At 46.0% G+C, this 15466-nt stretch overlaps 2 protein-coding genes across 2 annotated transcripts in view; one reads left to right on the top strand and one right to left on the bottom strand.

Annotated features, from left to right (window-relative positions):
* The window catches only part of ZCCHC14 (zinc finger CCHC-type containing 14), a 34576-nt gene extending 34014 nt beyond the window's left edge, over nucleotides 1-562 (top strand). The window contains exon 13 of the mRNA XM_056862204.1: nucleotides 150-562. Within this exon, the coding sequence (XP_056718182.1) occupies nucleotides 150-205 (56 nt within the window). The 3' untranslated portion in view covers nucleotides 206-562. The remainder of the gene's footprint in view (nucleotides 1-149) is intronic.
* A 4749-nt stretch (nucleotides 563-5311) lies between these two features.
* On the bottom strand, nucleotides 5312-10607 carry MAP1LC3B (microtubule associated protein 1 light chain 3 beta). Its single transcript, XM_056862214.1, has 4 exons — nucleotides 10455-10607; nucleotides 7731-7786; nucleotides 6981-7087; nucleotides 5312-5780 (listed from the first exon to the last, which is right to left on the bottom strand). The coding sequence occupies exons 1-4, from the start codon at nucleotides 10492-10494 to the stop codon at nucleotides 5606-5608; spliced, it is 378 nt and encodes a 125-aa protein (XP_056718192.1). The 5' UTR covers nucleotides 10495-10607; the 3' UTR covers nucleotides 5312-5605.
* Nucleotides 10608-15466: the final 4859 nt, after the last annotated feature.

Below are 15466 nucleotides of genomic sequence, written 5' to 3'. Positions count from 1 at the left end.
GCACCACTGTGTGAACAGACGGTTTGACTTGATGGACCTTGGTCTGATCCAGCATGGCTGTTCTTATGTTTTAGTTGGGTCTGAATTGCTGTGTGATATAGCTGATGTGAAAAATGAATGATGCTGACTTCTCTTTCTCCTCCCTGCAGGTACATTTAGGTTAAAATATGCTCCGCCGGCTGAAAGTCTAGATTCCACAGACTGATGTTAACTCCACAGACTTGATATTTTGTGATGGCAAAAGCCCTGGACTGATTAGGAAGCTTCATATTGGAATCTGAAAAGTCCACTTGTTGAGCTTAATGTATTTTTTTTTAATCCAAAGGTGCTCTACATCACTACAATAGGAAGGAACTGAAGTTTAGGGGCTTATCCAACCCATTTTTACTGATTGCCAAATTATAACATGGATCTTAATGTTGGGCCTTCCAGATGACAGGTGAAACTGGCCAATTACCCTTTTCTGTTGCAAACAAGCTCCTGCACTTTTTGCTGAAGAATGTTGCCATACTTGGGCCTACGGGGCTGAACACTCAAAACTCCTGGGCAGCTATGTTGGAATCTGGAGTGAGAGCGAGAGTTTGATAGGACATGGCCCATTTGCGGGCTGAACTCTTGACAGGCCAAGGATAGGTCACAATGTCTACTTTTTCTCGAAATAAATCAGGCACTAAACTCTGGGATTTTAAAGGATTGCACTACAGGAGAATGTATAATTCTGTTCTGAATTGTCTGCATTTTTAGCAGATGGATACGCTGAGACCAGTGCAGGAGAGACAAATTTCCAACAGTTGAAAAACAGGCACCAGCAGACGATGTGAACTTCTAATAAAGAAATCTTAATCCTCTCTCCTCTCTCTTCCAAAGGAACAGTGGTGGAGGTTTCAGATAACGCTGGAAATGGTTATGATGTGCTTGTCAGCACTTATCCCTAAACAGAACTCAGTTACCAGCAGCGGCTTAAATGTAGTTTCCAAGGGTCTAAGGCCAGTGCTGAAGATTGTAAACAGGTTTTTTTTTTCCTTTTCAAAAATTATTCTTCCTCTCTGACTTGTAAAATCGTGTTGCCCATATCTTGGTTTCCTTTGCAGGAAACAGTACTCTGCCTTAGTAACAAATTTTAAGCTTTCAGACAGTAGCTGCAGTTTGCAATCTGTTACTTTACTGAACATAGCAAAAATTGCATAGCCTTTCACTACAAGAAGCAGAAGTCACTACAGGAAAGCGGTGGCAGCTGTACTGCTGTCATTATCATGAAGGGTTCCCACCCAGCAGCCTCTTTTATCGAAATACACTCTATAGAGTATTAGCTTTGACGTTAGCTATCGCGTGTGCATCGCCACGGACTTCAAATTAGCTTCGGCTGAAGCCAGCCCAGTGCATACGGCAGCCTAGAAACAATACGGACCTTCCTCACAGAAAGGAGGAAAATCTTTTGTACGAATGCCATGCGCTGCGTTGTTTCAGCGATAGGGCTGAAACCTGAAACTGCTGTGCCCACAGGTCATGTCACATAAGCCGGGGTGGTTATGGCAAATGGATATTGCTGATGGCAGCTGCAGGTACCAGGGCATTGGCCATACCTCCATTCTGCAGGTAGATGTAGTAATAAATGCTCCTTTGCTGTGGCCAGGTCTGGCATGGGTGATCATAACTCTGGACATGGCAATGGGAATGGCAGAAAATGTGGTTGTGTAGCAGCAAAGGCCATGATTTTTTTTTGTTTTCTTCTGTAATGCCGGGGTGAGCTCTAGCATATTCTTCAGGGCAGCATGTATTACCTTGTTGCCTTTGAAAAACAAATGAACAATCTGGTGTATTCCTTTGCTCAGAGGCATCTGATGAAGTTGGGTTTTTTTTTAAAAAAATCTCTGGGATGAAGCTCAGCATGAGATTCATGCAGTTTCTTGGCTTAACGGAAACCAAGTCCAAAGCTGTAACATCTGGTTTCTAGTAGCCCACAATACAATTTCAGTCACTTCTATGCAATCTGCACCCAGAGTCTGGCTTGAGCAAAATCTGTCTAAGCAATTGTTTGTCATGAATGGCAGAAAATGTAAAAGTGTATATCGGCAGCCATGAGATGACATGTAAAATGGTTTCACAGGGTGATGAGAAGTGACGGAGTAATTTGCTTGGCCTTAATAGTAGGAACATTTTGCCACACTGTTTTTCACCTTTCACTTAAGGGTTAGCCTCTTTGAAAGGCATGGCGAATGTGCTGAAAGCCAAAAGTTCCCATTTGAAAACAAATTTAGCACACATTTTTTTCTGGAACAGCAAAAAGCCTTCCTCCATGGCACTTGGTTGGAAACTGGGGTATGAATATTCATCATGCACTTGACTGGAAAAGCTGGCTAAAATGTCTTACAATGAGGGCTTTAGAAATTTGAGATTTTTCCTTCATCTAAAAATGATTCGTCTCTTAACTGCCCCTTCTCCTTTCACAAGAAATTGTCTTAGGCAAGTGAAGGAACCACAGGGAAATTTTAAAAACACTTTGTACAGCTTCAAACAAATACTTTTTGGAGTGAACAAAGTATGCCTAAGAGCTGTTAAAAACACAATTACCTTATCAAGAAAGAACATACATCAGACCTCAAGCATATAAGGAAATGGACATTTTTTTTTAAAAAATGACACTATCAGATTTGAATCTCTGTGTATGAAAAAGATCTGGAAAGATGCAACTTGGCTTCTCTTTTGAAAGGGATGAAGCATCATGCAGAACCACCAGCAGTCCTGGTCTCAATGGAGCAAAAAGCAGCTTCTACTTATTAACCGTAATGTGGCATGGCAAACTTCATTAGAAGTAGTTCAGAGCCTACTAGTAGTAGTGATATAGATGTATGTGGGTGCACTGTGCAACTCCTGCTAGGTCTTAGCTAATGGAAAACGTTACAACTCCTCTACAGGCTATCTTGGGTCAGTGCCTGATAAATCAGGATCTGTCTGAAGTATCTGTCAATACCTCCCCCCCCCCCAGTATTTCATGCCATCCCAGAGCATACCCACAGATACGATATGCTGCAGCTCTCATCTCCAGTTTGCTGTCAAGCTGGTAAAGGCCTTTTTTAAAAAAAAGTAGAACATATTTATACCAACCTAAACTGCTTTGCTGGATGTGGCCAAAGGTAGGAGTAAAAGCAGCACTAATTCAGAATGCTACTGACATCCAAATAATTGTCAGTGTTGTAACCAACCCTTGGGACTATTTCTGCATTTCTTACACATGTAGAAAGAAAAGCCTGCCTCTCACCGGGCAGGTGAGCGTGTTTCTTTTAGGATGTAACTTCTCTCTAGGAATGAAGGAAACTCCTCAGCCCATTTTGAGCCATTTCTTTTTACATCTAGTATTATGGAAAAAATGTGCATGTAACTTTATAAATATTAAAAAGTTTTGTAAATATTTAATATTCAGCTAATTTGATTTGGAATTGTAAATGTCAAGTATTCTGGTATTGGGATTTTTATGTTTTATTATACTTTGTTAAAGGTAAAATTGTACATTTTTAGGATGTTTTTATCTGAGTAAAATTTAATGTACTGAAAAAAGTAATTAAAGACCATTGTAGTGTCTTTTCAGACATCCTCACTGTTTAATTTCCCCCAGAGGTCAAAATTAAACTTTCAGCAGAGTCAACCAAGAAATAAAATAAAACCAAAGACTAACAGTCAATGCACATTTCCTCAAAAAGTGGTGGAGACGGCTGTGGCTGCAGGGATATTCAAAAGCCTGTGCTTCCTCTCATGTAAATAGTGGAGCCTCAACAGGGACTATCCTGCTGCCAGGAACAGAATCCAACCAGCCTCTTCTGCCAAGATGTTCTTTAATGCCCCGCAAGGTAATACCTGGGTTCTCCTCCAGCCTTCATGCTGGTGGTTTTAGTTGTGGCCACATTAAATCCTAATTAGGACCTCCTTGCTGCCACAATGAACAGAATTGAACTAGAGTAGTGGCAGGCTGGCGTGTGTGGCTGCAATTCTGGCTAAGCAGCAGTAGAAACTTTCTAAAGATAGGTTTGTGAATAACCACAACTTTGAATCAAATCGGAATGGAATAATCCAGATCGGTACTTTTTAAAAAAAACACCATTTGTACAGAAATCAGTCATTGATCATATATGCATGTTTGTCTATCAAGAAAGACCTTTAACTGAACAGAAGACAGGCAATTGGTAAAATTTTACAGTTAAGTGGAAAGCTCACAATGAACACTTTAAAAATCAGAAGCAAGCACTAAACAGATGCATGCAAGTGGTACAAACTGTAGACAACTGATGTCTAACAGTGTGCTAAGATATAGCACTGCTCTCCCCCCCTCCGCCCACTTAGCAAAAATTAGCTTTCTATAACAGATGCATTTAAATTCACACACAGTAATATACAAGAGTTAACTTTTAGTCAGCCTGCTACATTTCACTGTACAATCAGCTTGCAGCAGGACATTTAGTTGAAGTATCTTCCTTTTGCATAGGACATAATCCTGCTTGCAGCAACATTAACAGCTACTCCCGTGTGACAGACTGCTCACCTGCTCTTTGCAAGTTTAGGTATTCCTCAGGATTAGGCAAGGGAAAACTCACCCTCCCTCTGAAATCAAATGTCATGCAACTAATTAGGAAGAACTCTTGGCTCAAAGCTCGGGATTCATGCTGCAGGAAAGCAGCGTTTTCAGTAAGGGTGCGATGCTAGCCTCCCTTTTTGTTCTGTTCCCATAAAGGTGGAGAACAAAGCAGCACGAAGAAAGGTCAAGATACCAAGAGACACTTTTAAGGATTACCAGGGGGCTCCCAGTGGCCTGGCTGCTCCTCCAGAGCCTCACGGTCTCCACGGCAGCTTCTCTGAATGGAAACGCCAACGTTGTTGGGAAGATTAAAGCCAGCCCACTTTGCGAGGGCAGATGTACAGCTTGGATGGTAGAGCTGACCAACTGCTGAAGATCCTTGACGTTTCCCTTCAGATGATTTCTGTTTAAGTGCACAATCTAGTTTTAAAATATACAGCCCCTCAAACTAGACTTAAAGCTGTGGTGTATGTTATATATATATATATAATATTTAGTAAACTGATACTTTACCCTCTAAAAGTAGCAGTACTATAGAATAAAATCCCCCCACCACATGCTGTGACCTGACAAACACCAAGGCGAAAGCTCTTGGCCAAGGAGGCCAGGCACAGAGACCCGGACTCATTCCCTTTCTGGGGTAAAGGGAACATTGTGGGGAGGTCTGAGGAGAACTTGACAGAAGGAGATGTCACACTGAAGCATTTCAATTTGCTATTAAGCGTTAGCCCAGCTCCTAGGATTACAGTAACTTAAAATTCCCTTTTATTGGCAACTTTTAACACACATGGTATGGTTTCAGTCAGATTCCAGAGACTACAAAGAAAGCATGCCTGTGCGTATTGACAGCCGGATTACGAAGCTGGCCCGTCTGTCCCTCCTGGCAGGCCTCCGTTCCAATATTCACAAACAAAACAAGGTACGCTGAGAACACCCGCTAAGCACGGCTACTGTGAGCAGGTGGGTGACATCCCTTTCTTTTTTCCTGTGGGAGGGAGGGGTAAAAACTATCCTAGGCTACAAGCCACTGGTCATGATTTACACGGAGGGTTGCGTGCCAAATGTTTCCTGGGAGGCATACACCATGTACAGGAAGCCGTCCTCATCCTTCTCGCTTTCGTACACCTCTGAGATCGGCGTCGAAACGCTCACCATGCTGTGTCCGTTCACCAGTAAGAAGAAAGCTTGGTTGGAATTCAGCTGCAGACGGCGTCTGTAAGATAAAGTCTTCAGACATAAAAGTGCCTTGGAAGGTCCAGGCTTAGCAACGGCCTCATCCCCTGTACCACGTCCCCAAATGACACAAGCTCAGGAAAGTGTGTGATTAAGGGCTCCCCTCCCTTTACCCAAGCAAAGATGGAGAGAGGCGAGGGCAGCTCAGTTGATCTTCTGAACACTCAGCCAATATGTTGGTGCCCTCTATATGGGGTAAAAATAAATGGGACAAAAGAAAACAACGAAAGCTGGAGGCTACGTGCATATTGACCTTGGGCATCTGGTCTTATGGCGGAAGGATGTTAACCTGTGTGTTAGCCTTGCTTTACTCGGTTTCCTACCTCTTGCCTCAGTTTTTATGCATCCCAAATAATCATGCTCCAGAGGAGCTGCAAAAAGCAGCCAGTAAATACTGGCCCTGTCCGGGATGGCCCAGGCTAGTCCGATCTCATCAGATCTCAGAAGCTAAGCAAAGGTCAATCCTGGTTAGCACTTGGATGGGAGACCACCAAGGAAATCCACAGTTGCTACTCAGAGGCAGGCAATAGCAAACCACCTCTGAACATCTGTTGCTTTGACAACCCTATGGGGTCAACAGAAGTTGGCTGCAACTGGACAGCACTTTCCACCACCAAGTACTAGCAGTTGTGGTAGGTTGCACTGCGTGCCTTAATGTCCCTCATTGTTGCTCACTCAGAAACATTTTCCATCTACCTGACAAAGTACTGTCCTGGCCAGAGGAAGCAGCCAGGTCACAGATCTGGGGCAGAGGGGGGAACTGAACTTGGGCTGAGCTGATTCAGGCTTGCTGCATGATATTTTATTTATATTGGCAGTTTAAACTGCTGTAAGCTGCTCTGGGAGGCCAATTTTTTGCTGAAAGACAACTGCCTACTGTCGTATGAACATGCCCCAGCAGTTCAGATCAGCACTGGAGACTGCTCAGTAAGTATCTCTACCTTCCAGCTTGAGATGGGTATCAAGCACAGACGGGGCCTTCTCAGTGGTGGCAACGTAACAACATAATGCCCACCTTCCAGTTTGTCCAGTCCCTGTTTGGTTAATTTTTTTTCAGTACCAGCATTTTATGATGTATAATATTTTTCTATTGTTTAAATGGAGAGAGCAGACAATACATATTCAAAATAAACTATAATATCTGAATTAAAGACTTTCACATTGCATATAGATTAGATACCTGATAATTTTGATCAGCTCACTCATGTTGACATGATCTGGAACCAGGAACTTGGTCTTATCCAGAACAGGAAGTTGCTTCTCTCCTTTATACCTTTCAATAATTACCTAGAAAAAGATAAACTCTAGATTGAATCTAGCACTTTTCACACAAGACAGGACAGGGTGGCATTCCGGCTCCAGAAGAAGGCATGCCTCTGCAGATGCGGCCACCGCTACCAAACTACACTAATACAAACTAGTCCAGTGTGGCACAAGCATAAAACAGGAAGGTGGGGATTAAAATAAGATTTTAGAAATTTAATTTCCTGAGCATTTCTACTGTTTTCTGTTAACCTCACACAAGTTAATGATTAAATGAGACACCTGAGGTGATGACAATTATGCAGCCTGAGCCCACCTTTAAAACAAAAATACAGGCAGGGCCCGCCTGAACCTGCCCTGAATTCCACCCCTGTTTGGGGAGAATTACAATCCCTCCCCTGCTCCCAGTCCAGTGGCAACAACAGCAGAAAATAGGGAGTGTTTTCCCCCCACCCCTCCCATCCCTTAATTTCAGGGGGGGGTGTTGAAAGGAGCTGAGGGTAGAAGAGGAACCAAGGGAGCGGCAAAAGAAATATTGTGCCAATATCGACCATATAAACAAGTCCAATTGACAGCTGCTCTTGAAAGAGCCTTTGTGTTTATCTGCCAGCAGGTTTCCTTGTTTTAATCCCTGCATGAAAAGACAAACTTTTGGAAATCTACTCACCGGTATCTTTGTTGGATGCTGCTCCCGAATAAGTCGGACATCTTCTACTCTTTGTTCTGTAGAAGAGAAAAAGGAAATTGTATAGCTGAGAGCTTGGAGAATACGATTGTCCCTTACCGGTACATATTTTCCTTAGCCTTAATCAGCCAGGAATGGGAGATGCTCAAGTTACTCTACAGACACCGAAGGTGGGGTCAGATAGCCTTTGCATCTGTATAACTCACTGGTGACCTTCCGCAGAACAATACCTGCGGCAAAGTTTGTTAACAGACTGGGTGGGGGCAGAAACATGAGAAAGGAGCCCACTGAGAAGATAAAATAATGCTGATATCTGGGGCTAACAAACAAACAGGGATCTATCTGGGGCTGGCATGCTGGAGCACAACTGTAATCCACAGTAACATATGTAGGCAAAGCAAAAAAGCATCATTCATCTAGACATCCTCTGCTGCCTTCTTAGCTAATGGAAGCTATTTGCCTCTGCTTCAGAAAGAGGATTTGATACTTCTCATTAAACAGCTGGGCCTGCCAAGCCTTACACTGTTTTCACATGAGACAAATCAATGTTTGCATTTTCCACTGACAGAAATTCAAGTATAAAACCCAAGCGATGCCATCTCCCATTTAAAAATGCCTCTCTTCCACTTGCTATCCTTTAAATGTTGAAAACAAGGCAAAGAAGGAATTTCCTAGCTCCTGTACCTACTGTACCTATTATTACAGGTGTATCCCACTTTTCTTCCACTATGGAATTCGAGGTAGGTGTGTGTGTGTGTGGGAAGTTCCACGAGACCTCCTGTCCAAGCACAGATCAGACCGAGTCCTGCTTGGCATTGGGAACCTTGAAACCATATACCCCCAGGCACCTGGGAAGTGAGGAGCTAAACAAACAGCACAGGAACTTGCGTGCTTGGATTCAGACTTAACAATCAAGAAAGATCGCAAAGCCTGAAGGCAGAATCTCACAGAAGCCAACTATGTTCAGTGTCCAGGCAAAACCTTGATGGGAGACAGCCCAAGAAACCTATCGCAGAACATCACCCTGAGTTCCGGGTGTGTGTGCATGTGAGTCTGTTTGTGGTCAGCAGCAGCGCATGCAAAAACCCAACAGTCCCTTCACAGAATTCACGTAAGCATCTCACAAGGTTTACTTGCGTTTTCAAAGGCAGGCTGTGCTTTGTTTGAGGATTTCCCCCTAGCTGAGCTCAGGCGAATCACAGCGCCCAGCGCGGCTTTGTGAAGCAAAACAACCAGCAACCCTGACCTTTACTTTCATTTTCTGCAGCCCAACAAAGCCACGATTCTTGTTCCTCTCCGGCACCCAAGCCGGAGAACCAGTTTAGGCCACACAGAAACAGCAACAAAACCGTCGGCCGAAGGTTTTCTGTGCTCTTTTAAAGGGATGTCGAGGCCCACAAAGACAACTTCACATTTAAACTCCACCAGGACCTGTGACATCTGGCTTCCTGGATCACGTTACACAGCTCAAGCTATCTGTCCCCTTCTGCAAAACTAAATGTTTTTGCTCCCTTGTCACTAAATGTGTGCAATCGGGCCGTCAATGTTTTCTTCAGCTCTTCCTGCTCAGATGTAGAAGTCACCCTCCGGAGAATGTCTGCTCATTAAAGGACACTGGGAAAATGGTATCCCGGTGATTCAAACTGACACAGCAGATCACAGGCAAGCGAGTCTCCGGATTCCTCTTTAACATGCTCAGGAAGCATTTGGCTTAAAAGGAACGATCAGGGTACAGGCAGAGAAGGGAGACGGAGCCCAGTAGTTGGGGGTGAAGGGGCAGGTGTCTTCCCCACCCCCCACCATGATGTTCAACAGAGATGAAAACACAAGAGCCTGGCCTGGGATAAACATGGCACCGGTCTGTCGTCAACCCGACACCCCTGAGGGCCCGGAGGACAGGCCACCATTGCCAAGCACCTACGTTCCCAACCAGGGAGGAAAGGCCGGGCCCCGTAGGGTCGGTTTGCTCCAGGACCCCACGATGGCCAGGAGAGGGCTGAATGCCCCCCCCCAACCTTGCACTTGGCCCCTTAGGTGGCAGGTCTCCAGGCTGGCCTTTGCAGAGGGAGGAATCACAATGCAACTCACCGCCGTCGTCAGCATCGAGAATCCCAACCCAGGCAGGGGGTACGAGCGTGCCATGCCCCCCACCCCAAAAAAAAGCACTGGGGCACCGAAGGAGAGAAGAGCAGCCCAGGCAGGCAGGAAAGGAGGGCCCTGGCCCTGGGGAGGAGGCCTCTGGCCCTGGAAATGGGGAGGAAGCCTCACGCCCCCCCCATCTTTCTCCCCAGCAAGGGCCCTTCTCAGCCTCTCCCCCCACCCCAAAATAAAACACCTCAAAGGCACTTCCAGCACTCCTCTCCTGGGTCGAAGTCCCCCCCCCGGCCCCATTTTTCCACCACCACCATCATCATGTCCCCTCCCCACTGATAACGAGCCCCCCCCCCCAGGGAGACAGCCGCCGCCCCCTCGAGCCCACCGTCCCCCCAGCCCCAATTCCCCCCCACCTCGCTCATGAGGACCCCCCCCCGGGAAACAGCCCCCCCCTCCTCAAGCCCACCTGCCCCCTCAGGAAATCCCCCTCCCCTTCGGCCTCACAGACACCCCCCCCAGACTCACGTCTCCAACGACCGCTCCTCCCCCTCAGGAAACCCCCCTCCCCTTCGGCCTCACAGACCCCCCCCCAGACCTGCGCCCCTCCCCCACCGAAGGTGCGCCGCTGCTTGAAGCTCTTCTCCGACGGCATCTCGGCGGCTCCTGCGAGTCTCTCCTTCCTCGGCGGCGCGGACCATCCACCCCGGAGCCCCGTCGGCGATCAGCTGACCCGCCGAGGCCCCGCCTTCGCCGGGACCCTTGCGTCACACCGGGGGGAGAGAGAGAGAGGAAGGGGGCGTGCCTTCGCCGCCCGCCGCTCCGAGGCTTCGCCGCGCGCCACTGCGCCTGCGCGGCGGAAGCCGAGCGGCCGCGAGGAAGGGAGGGGGGAGGGAGCCCCAGGAGGGAGGGAAGCGCGCCTGCGCAGGCAGGCCTCCAGCGCGGGCGGAAAAGGGGAGGCCTTGTAGCGCCGCGGAGCGTGCTGAGCCATGAGCGGGCGCAGGCGCACAAACGGCGCCGTGCCCGTCGCCATGGTGACCCGCAGGCGCAGGCCTTGGTTGGGGCCTTCGCCCCCCACCCACCCACCCCCACGTCCTTCGTTTGTGTGAATGCCTGAAAATGTCACGAGTCTCATAAGAACATCCGAAAGGCCCTGCTGGATCAGACCCAGGCCCATCGAGTCCAGCAGTCTGTTCCCACAGTGGCCAAGCAGGGGCCTCTACGAAGCCCCCAAACAGGACAACTGCAAGCCCTGTCCTTCATAAGAACATAAGAACAGCCATGCTGGATCAGGCCGAGGCCCATCAAGTCCAGCAGTCTGTTCCCACGGTGGCCAACCAGGGAGCACTAGGAAGCCCACAAAAAAGACGGCTGCAGCAACATTGCCCTTCCTGTGTTCCACCGCACCCAATATAAAAGGCATGCTCCTCTGATCCTGCATTGATGACCTTGGAGCTACGGTTACCAACCCCCGGGTGGTACAAAATAATAACCCTGTGCTGTATGGATAAATAATAATAATTTCCACCCCCACAGGCAACCCCTAGGCTAGGGGTCCACCACGGGGCCCACCAAGTACTTTTAGAAAGTGGGCATGGCCAGGTGGTATTAAGGCATTGGCTATCGCCCTTCATGGCCTTGGACCCTCATATCTGCAAGACCGCCTGTGCCCCTCTTCTCCACCATGACAGCTTCGCTCATCTGAACCGACCTGCAAATGGGCAAAATCAGCAGCTGCCCGTACCCGTGCCTTCTCCGTCGTGGCCCCCGCCTTATGGAACGGCCTGCCTGAGGAGGCCAGGAAGGCTTCCACTCTCCTGGCTTTCTGGAAAATATGCAAAACTGAATCATTCAATAGGGCTTTTCTACGCGGGCGATGGGATAGCACTGTACAAAACGATTCACAAACTTACCTGGACAAATTATTAGGAACTGTGTCCTACATGTGTATAGTTTGCTGTAAGTTGGTTCATATTATGTAAGTTTTCATCATTTCATGTGTCAGCACTTATGCTTTGCTTCAATTCTGTTTTTACAGATTTCGGGTTGGCTCTACAACCCAGATCCTACTTCATTGTTTCTTGAATGCCCTATCCTGTTGATTGCACTGACACACTCGGTATAATCTGCTTTGAGTCCCAGTGAAAAAGATGGACTATAAATAGCGTAAATAAATAAAGGTGGGACTTTTGTTCAGCAGGGCTTCTGATCGGCGGTGCGGATTTTAAAAGCATCCTGCTCAACGTAACTTCTGCTTGGAATGGTGAAGAGTTACTATTAGAGTTACATATAACCTCGCTCCCTGACATTTTGTGGTTGGCCTTGCCTCCTGCAGCAGCCACTTTGTAATTGTGCCCACCACCCCGTGCCAGAATTCCAACGGTACCCCCAGGTGTAGAAAGGCCCGGGTGGCCCTGGGCTGGACATTCTGTCTCGAGAACCTTTGATGAAGTAATTCTGCGTTTGTTAGAAGAGACGAATCAACATAAAAACAGCTGTGCATTGTGCATTCCTGAGATGAGCACCCGCTAATGTACCTTGGGGAATCCTCAATTTCAGCCTGCTAGGCTTCCTGGCATTAACTGTTACAGGATTGTATTTCCAGTCAAGAAGAGAACGTGAGTCTTATTGCAGAATGCTCTGGTCACAATCTCCAGTGACAGATCACCAGACATTTAATTACTGATTAGTCATAGCCAAGTATTTCCGGTCATTGTATAATCATAGAATTATATAGTCACTGTGTGTGAGAGAGACAGACATCCTCGATGTTTAATAAGGTCTGTCCTGCCATCCATTTCATCACCAGCAGAACCTGTTTTCTCCTGTAATGTGGATTCCATAGTTGCCGGGTTTGCTAAATCCGAAATTAGAAAAGGAAGGACATCCTTGACATGGTTGTTTGAGATAAAATGCAAGTTCCACTGGAAAAAGCGGAGGTTACTTCTGAATAAATGTAAGACTGCAAGCAGGTTTCAAAGTCTGGTCATCTCTACGAAACACCCACCAAATGATGATGAACACTGTGTTTGAAGTTTTGCTTGCACACCAACTATAATATGTTAGGTGGTGCACAAGCCAGAGGTAGTTTAACCCTGTGATGGACACTGGATTTTCGGTAGGCATGACTGAACAGGAATGTTTCTAGGGCTTGGAAATTTTAGCCTCACTCTTTTTAATCTGCTGTTACCATTTTTGTTACTATTTTATGGTTGATATTGGCATCTTGTGTATTATTTTTTAGTTTAAGACTAACCATTTGGCCATTTGCAATACGTTTTACTACTATTATATTTATATTGTATTGATTTATGGTATTTATATGGTACCTGTTTCCAAAAAACATGACTCAACATGGTTTAAAGACAAAGTGTTATTCCAGTATAAGCTTTTGTTATCTAGAGCCCACCTGATCAGACACATTTGATGGTGTCCCCACCAGGTACAAACACACACACATAGAGGAAGAAAAAGAATTGTTAGCAGCTTGGTCAAAAGGCCATGAAATGAAGGAGCCACATGGTGAGATACAACTAGGTAAGATTCAGATGTGATGATTGTTCACAACAGTGATAACAATCAATTTGGTGATAACATCATTTTCCTGAGTTTTGGGGAGCTAGTTCACGCCGGTAGTAGCTGAGGAATCCCAAGACCCCAGTAAATCCTCAGGAGGTGTTATCAAAGGGTAAGCCTGTCACCACATTTTAAGAGGAAGTGCCTGTCAATCACCTGTCTGGTGAAGCAAAGATGAGAGGTTATTTATTTGGAATATTTCCATCCTACCTTTCTACTGTGTATATAGTAACCAAGGCAGCTAAGAAAATATTAAAAACGCTAAAAGCAGTCAAGAAGAAAGGAATGGAAGGAATTACAATAAAATGTACAAAGTCCCAAAGCAACAAAACCACGGGCAGCCGTGTTCTAAAACGACCAAAACAATGGCATCAGAATGATTTTAAAAAGCCATTGGGGTCACCACCAGCATCCTTAGGCCCAGAAACAAACTGGAAGCTTATGAAGATGGTATAGTCCTGCAATTAATTAATTATTTGTATTTATTTATGTAATTCGTTTATACCCCACCTTTCTCCCCAGCAAGGACCCAAAGCTGCTGACATCCTTCCCCTTCATTTTATCCATATATAAACACAGCGACTTTCCACTTTATTAATTTACTTCAGTTGTACCCCACCTTGGCAACCAAGATCAATTTATTTCATGCCACTGTATTCCCTATTACTATGTATGGGTGTGAAAGCTGGACAATGAAGAAAGCTGATGGGAAGAAAGTAGATTCCTTTGAAATGTGGTGTTGGAGGAGACTGTTACGGATAGCATGGACTGCCAAAAAACAACAACAAATCAGTGGGTTCTAGATCAAATCAAGCTTGAACTTTCCCTAGAAGCTAAAATGACTAAACTGAGGCTGTCGTACTTTGGCCACATTATGCGAAGACAAGAGTCACTGGAAAAGACAGTCATGCTAGGAAAAGTTGAGGGCAGCAGGAAAAGAGGAAGACCCAACAAGAGATGGATTGACTCTATAAAAGAAGCCACAGCCCTCAGTTTGCAAGACCGGAGCTGTTAAAGACAGGATGTTTTGGAGGACATTGATTCATAGGGTCGCCATGAGTTGGAAGCGACTTGACAGCAACACAACACACCCCACTTCAGAGTGGACCGAAGACCTGGGCTAAAAGCCTACTTCCCAGCTCCATTAAGGCTAGATTTAAAAAAATCCCACCGTGCAGCCCCAACAGGGGTGGTTTGGCTGGAGAACTGGCCCTGAGCAGATGGTGAAGGAAGCAGCATCCCTCGAGAGGATGAAGGTGATGTAATTGCTTTCTCCCCTGGAGTAAACCTGTGATGCTGAGTGACTTCCAAAAGAGCTGGCATCACAGCTCCACTGAGTCACCCGCAGCCTTTCCTGGCTCCCAGTCCTAGGCACTTACTCTTGAGTAGGAGTAAGCCTCACAGAATGCAGTGGGACTTCCTTCCAAGGAGGCAGGCGTTGGCCTGAGCTGCATGATCTGGTGCTAAGTAATTGACAGACACTGGGCGGGCCGGGGGAGGTCATTTTCAATATCCAATGATATAGCTCTACTTCATTTGCCATTTTTGTGAATTTGGTGTCCTTGCTTGCTTGAATGCAAACCCATCCTTTTGTTTCACAAGCATTCATTCTTCATTTTCACACACTTCGATTTTATAATGATTTTGCACTAAATTGCACCAGACAATGTAATTGGTAATTTTTTTTTAATTTTTAAAAAACGAAATCTTCCTAAAGCTAGAAAGGTTGGGGTTTTGTATGTGTGCATAAAATATGTCTGTTACATTTACTCTCAGATCATAACCCCTTTCCCTTTAAAGAAAGGGGGGGAGGACTATTTAAAACAAGATCGTTTCCGGATTTTGCAGTTAAATAACGAGGATCTTCCTAATAGCAACTTCTCTTCACGGTAGAGCTATGAAATCTGGAGCTTGTCTTCTTTTTACTTGGCAGGAAACTGCTCGGATGAAAAGCAAGAGGTTGACAAAAGAAGGGAAAAAATCTGGTTTCTTAAAGTACGTTTTGAACGGACGGCTGTGAAGAAAGCTCTGCGGAGGCAGCCTAGCCAGGA

This window comes from Euleptes europaea, chromosome 17, assembly GCF_029931775.1.
Source record: "Euleptes europaea isolate rEulEur1 chromosome 17, rEulEur1.hap1, whole genome shotgun sequence".
NCBI classification, from domain to species: domain Eukaryota; kingdom Metazoa; phylum Chordata; class Lepidosauria; order Squamata; family Sphaerodactylidae; genus Euleptes; species Euleptes europaea.
The sequence above is the reverse complement of the archived record's forward strand: the minus strand, read 5'-3'. Positions and strand labels throughout refer to the sequence as shown.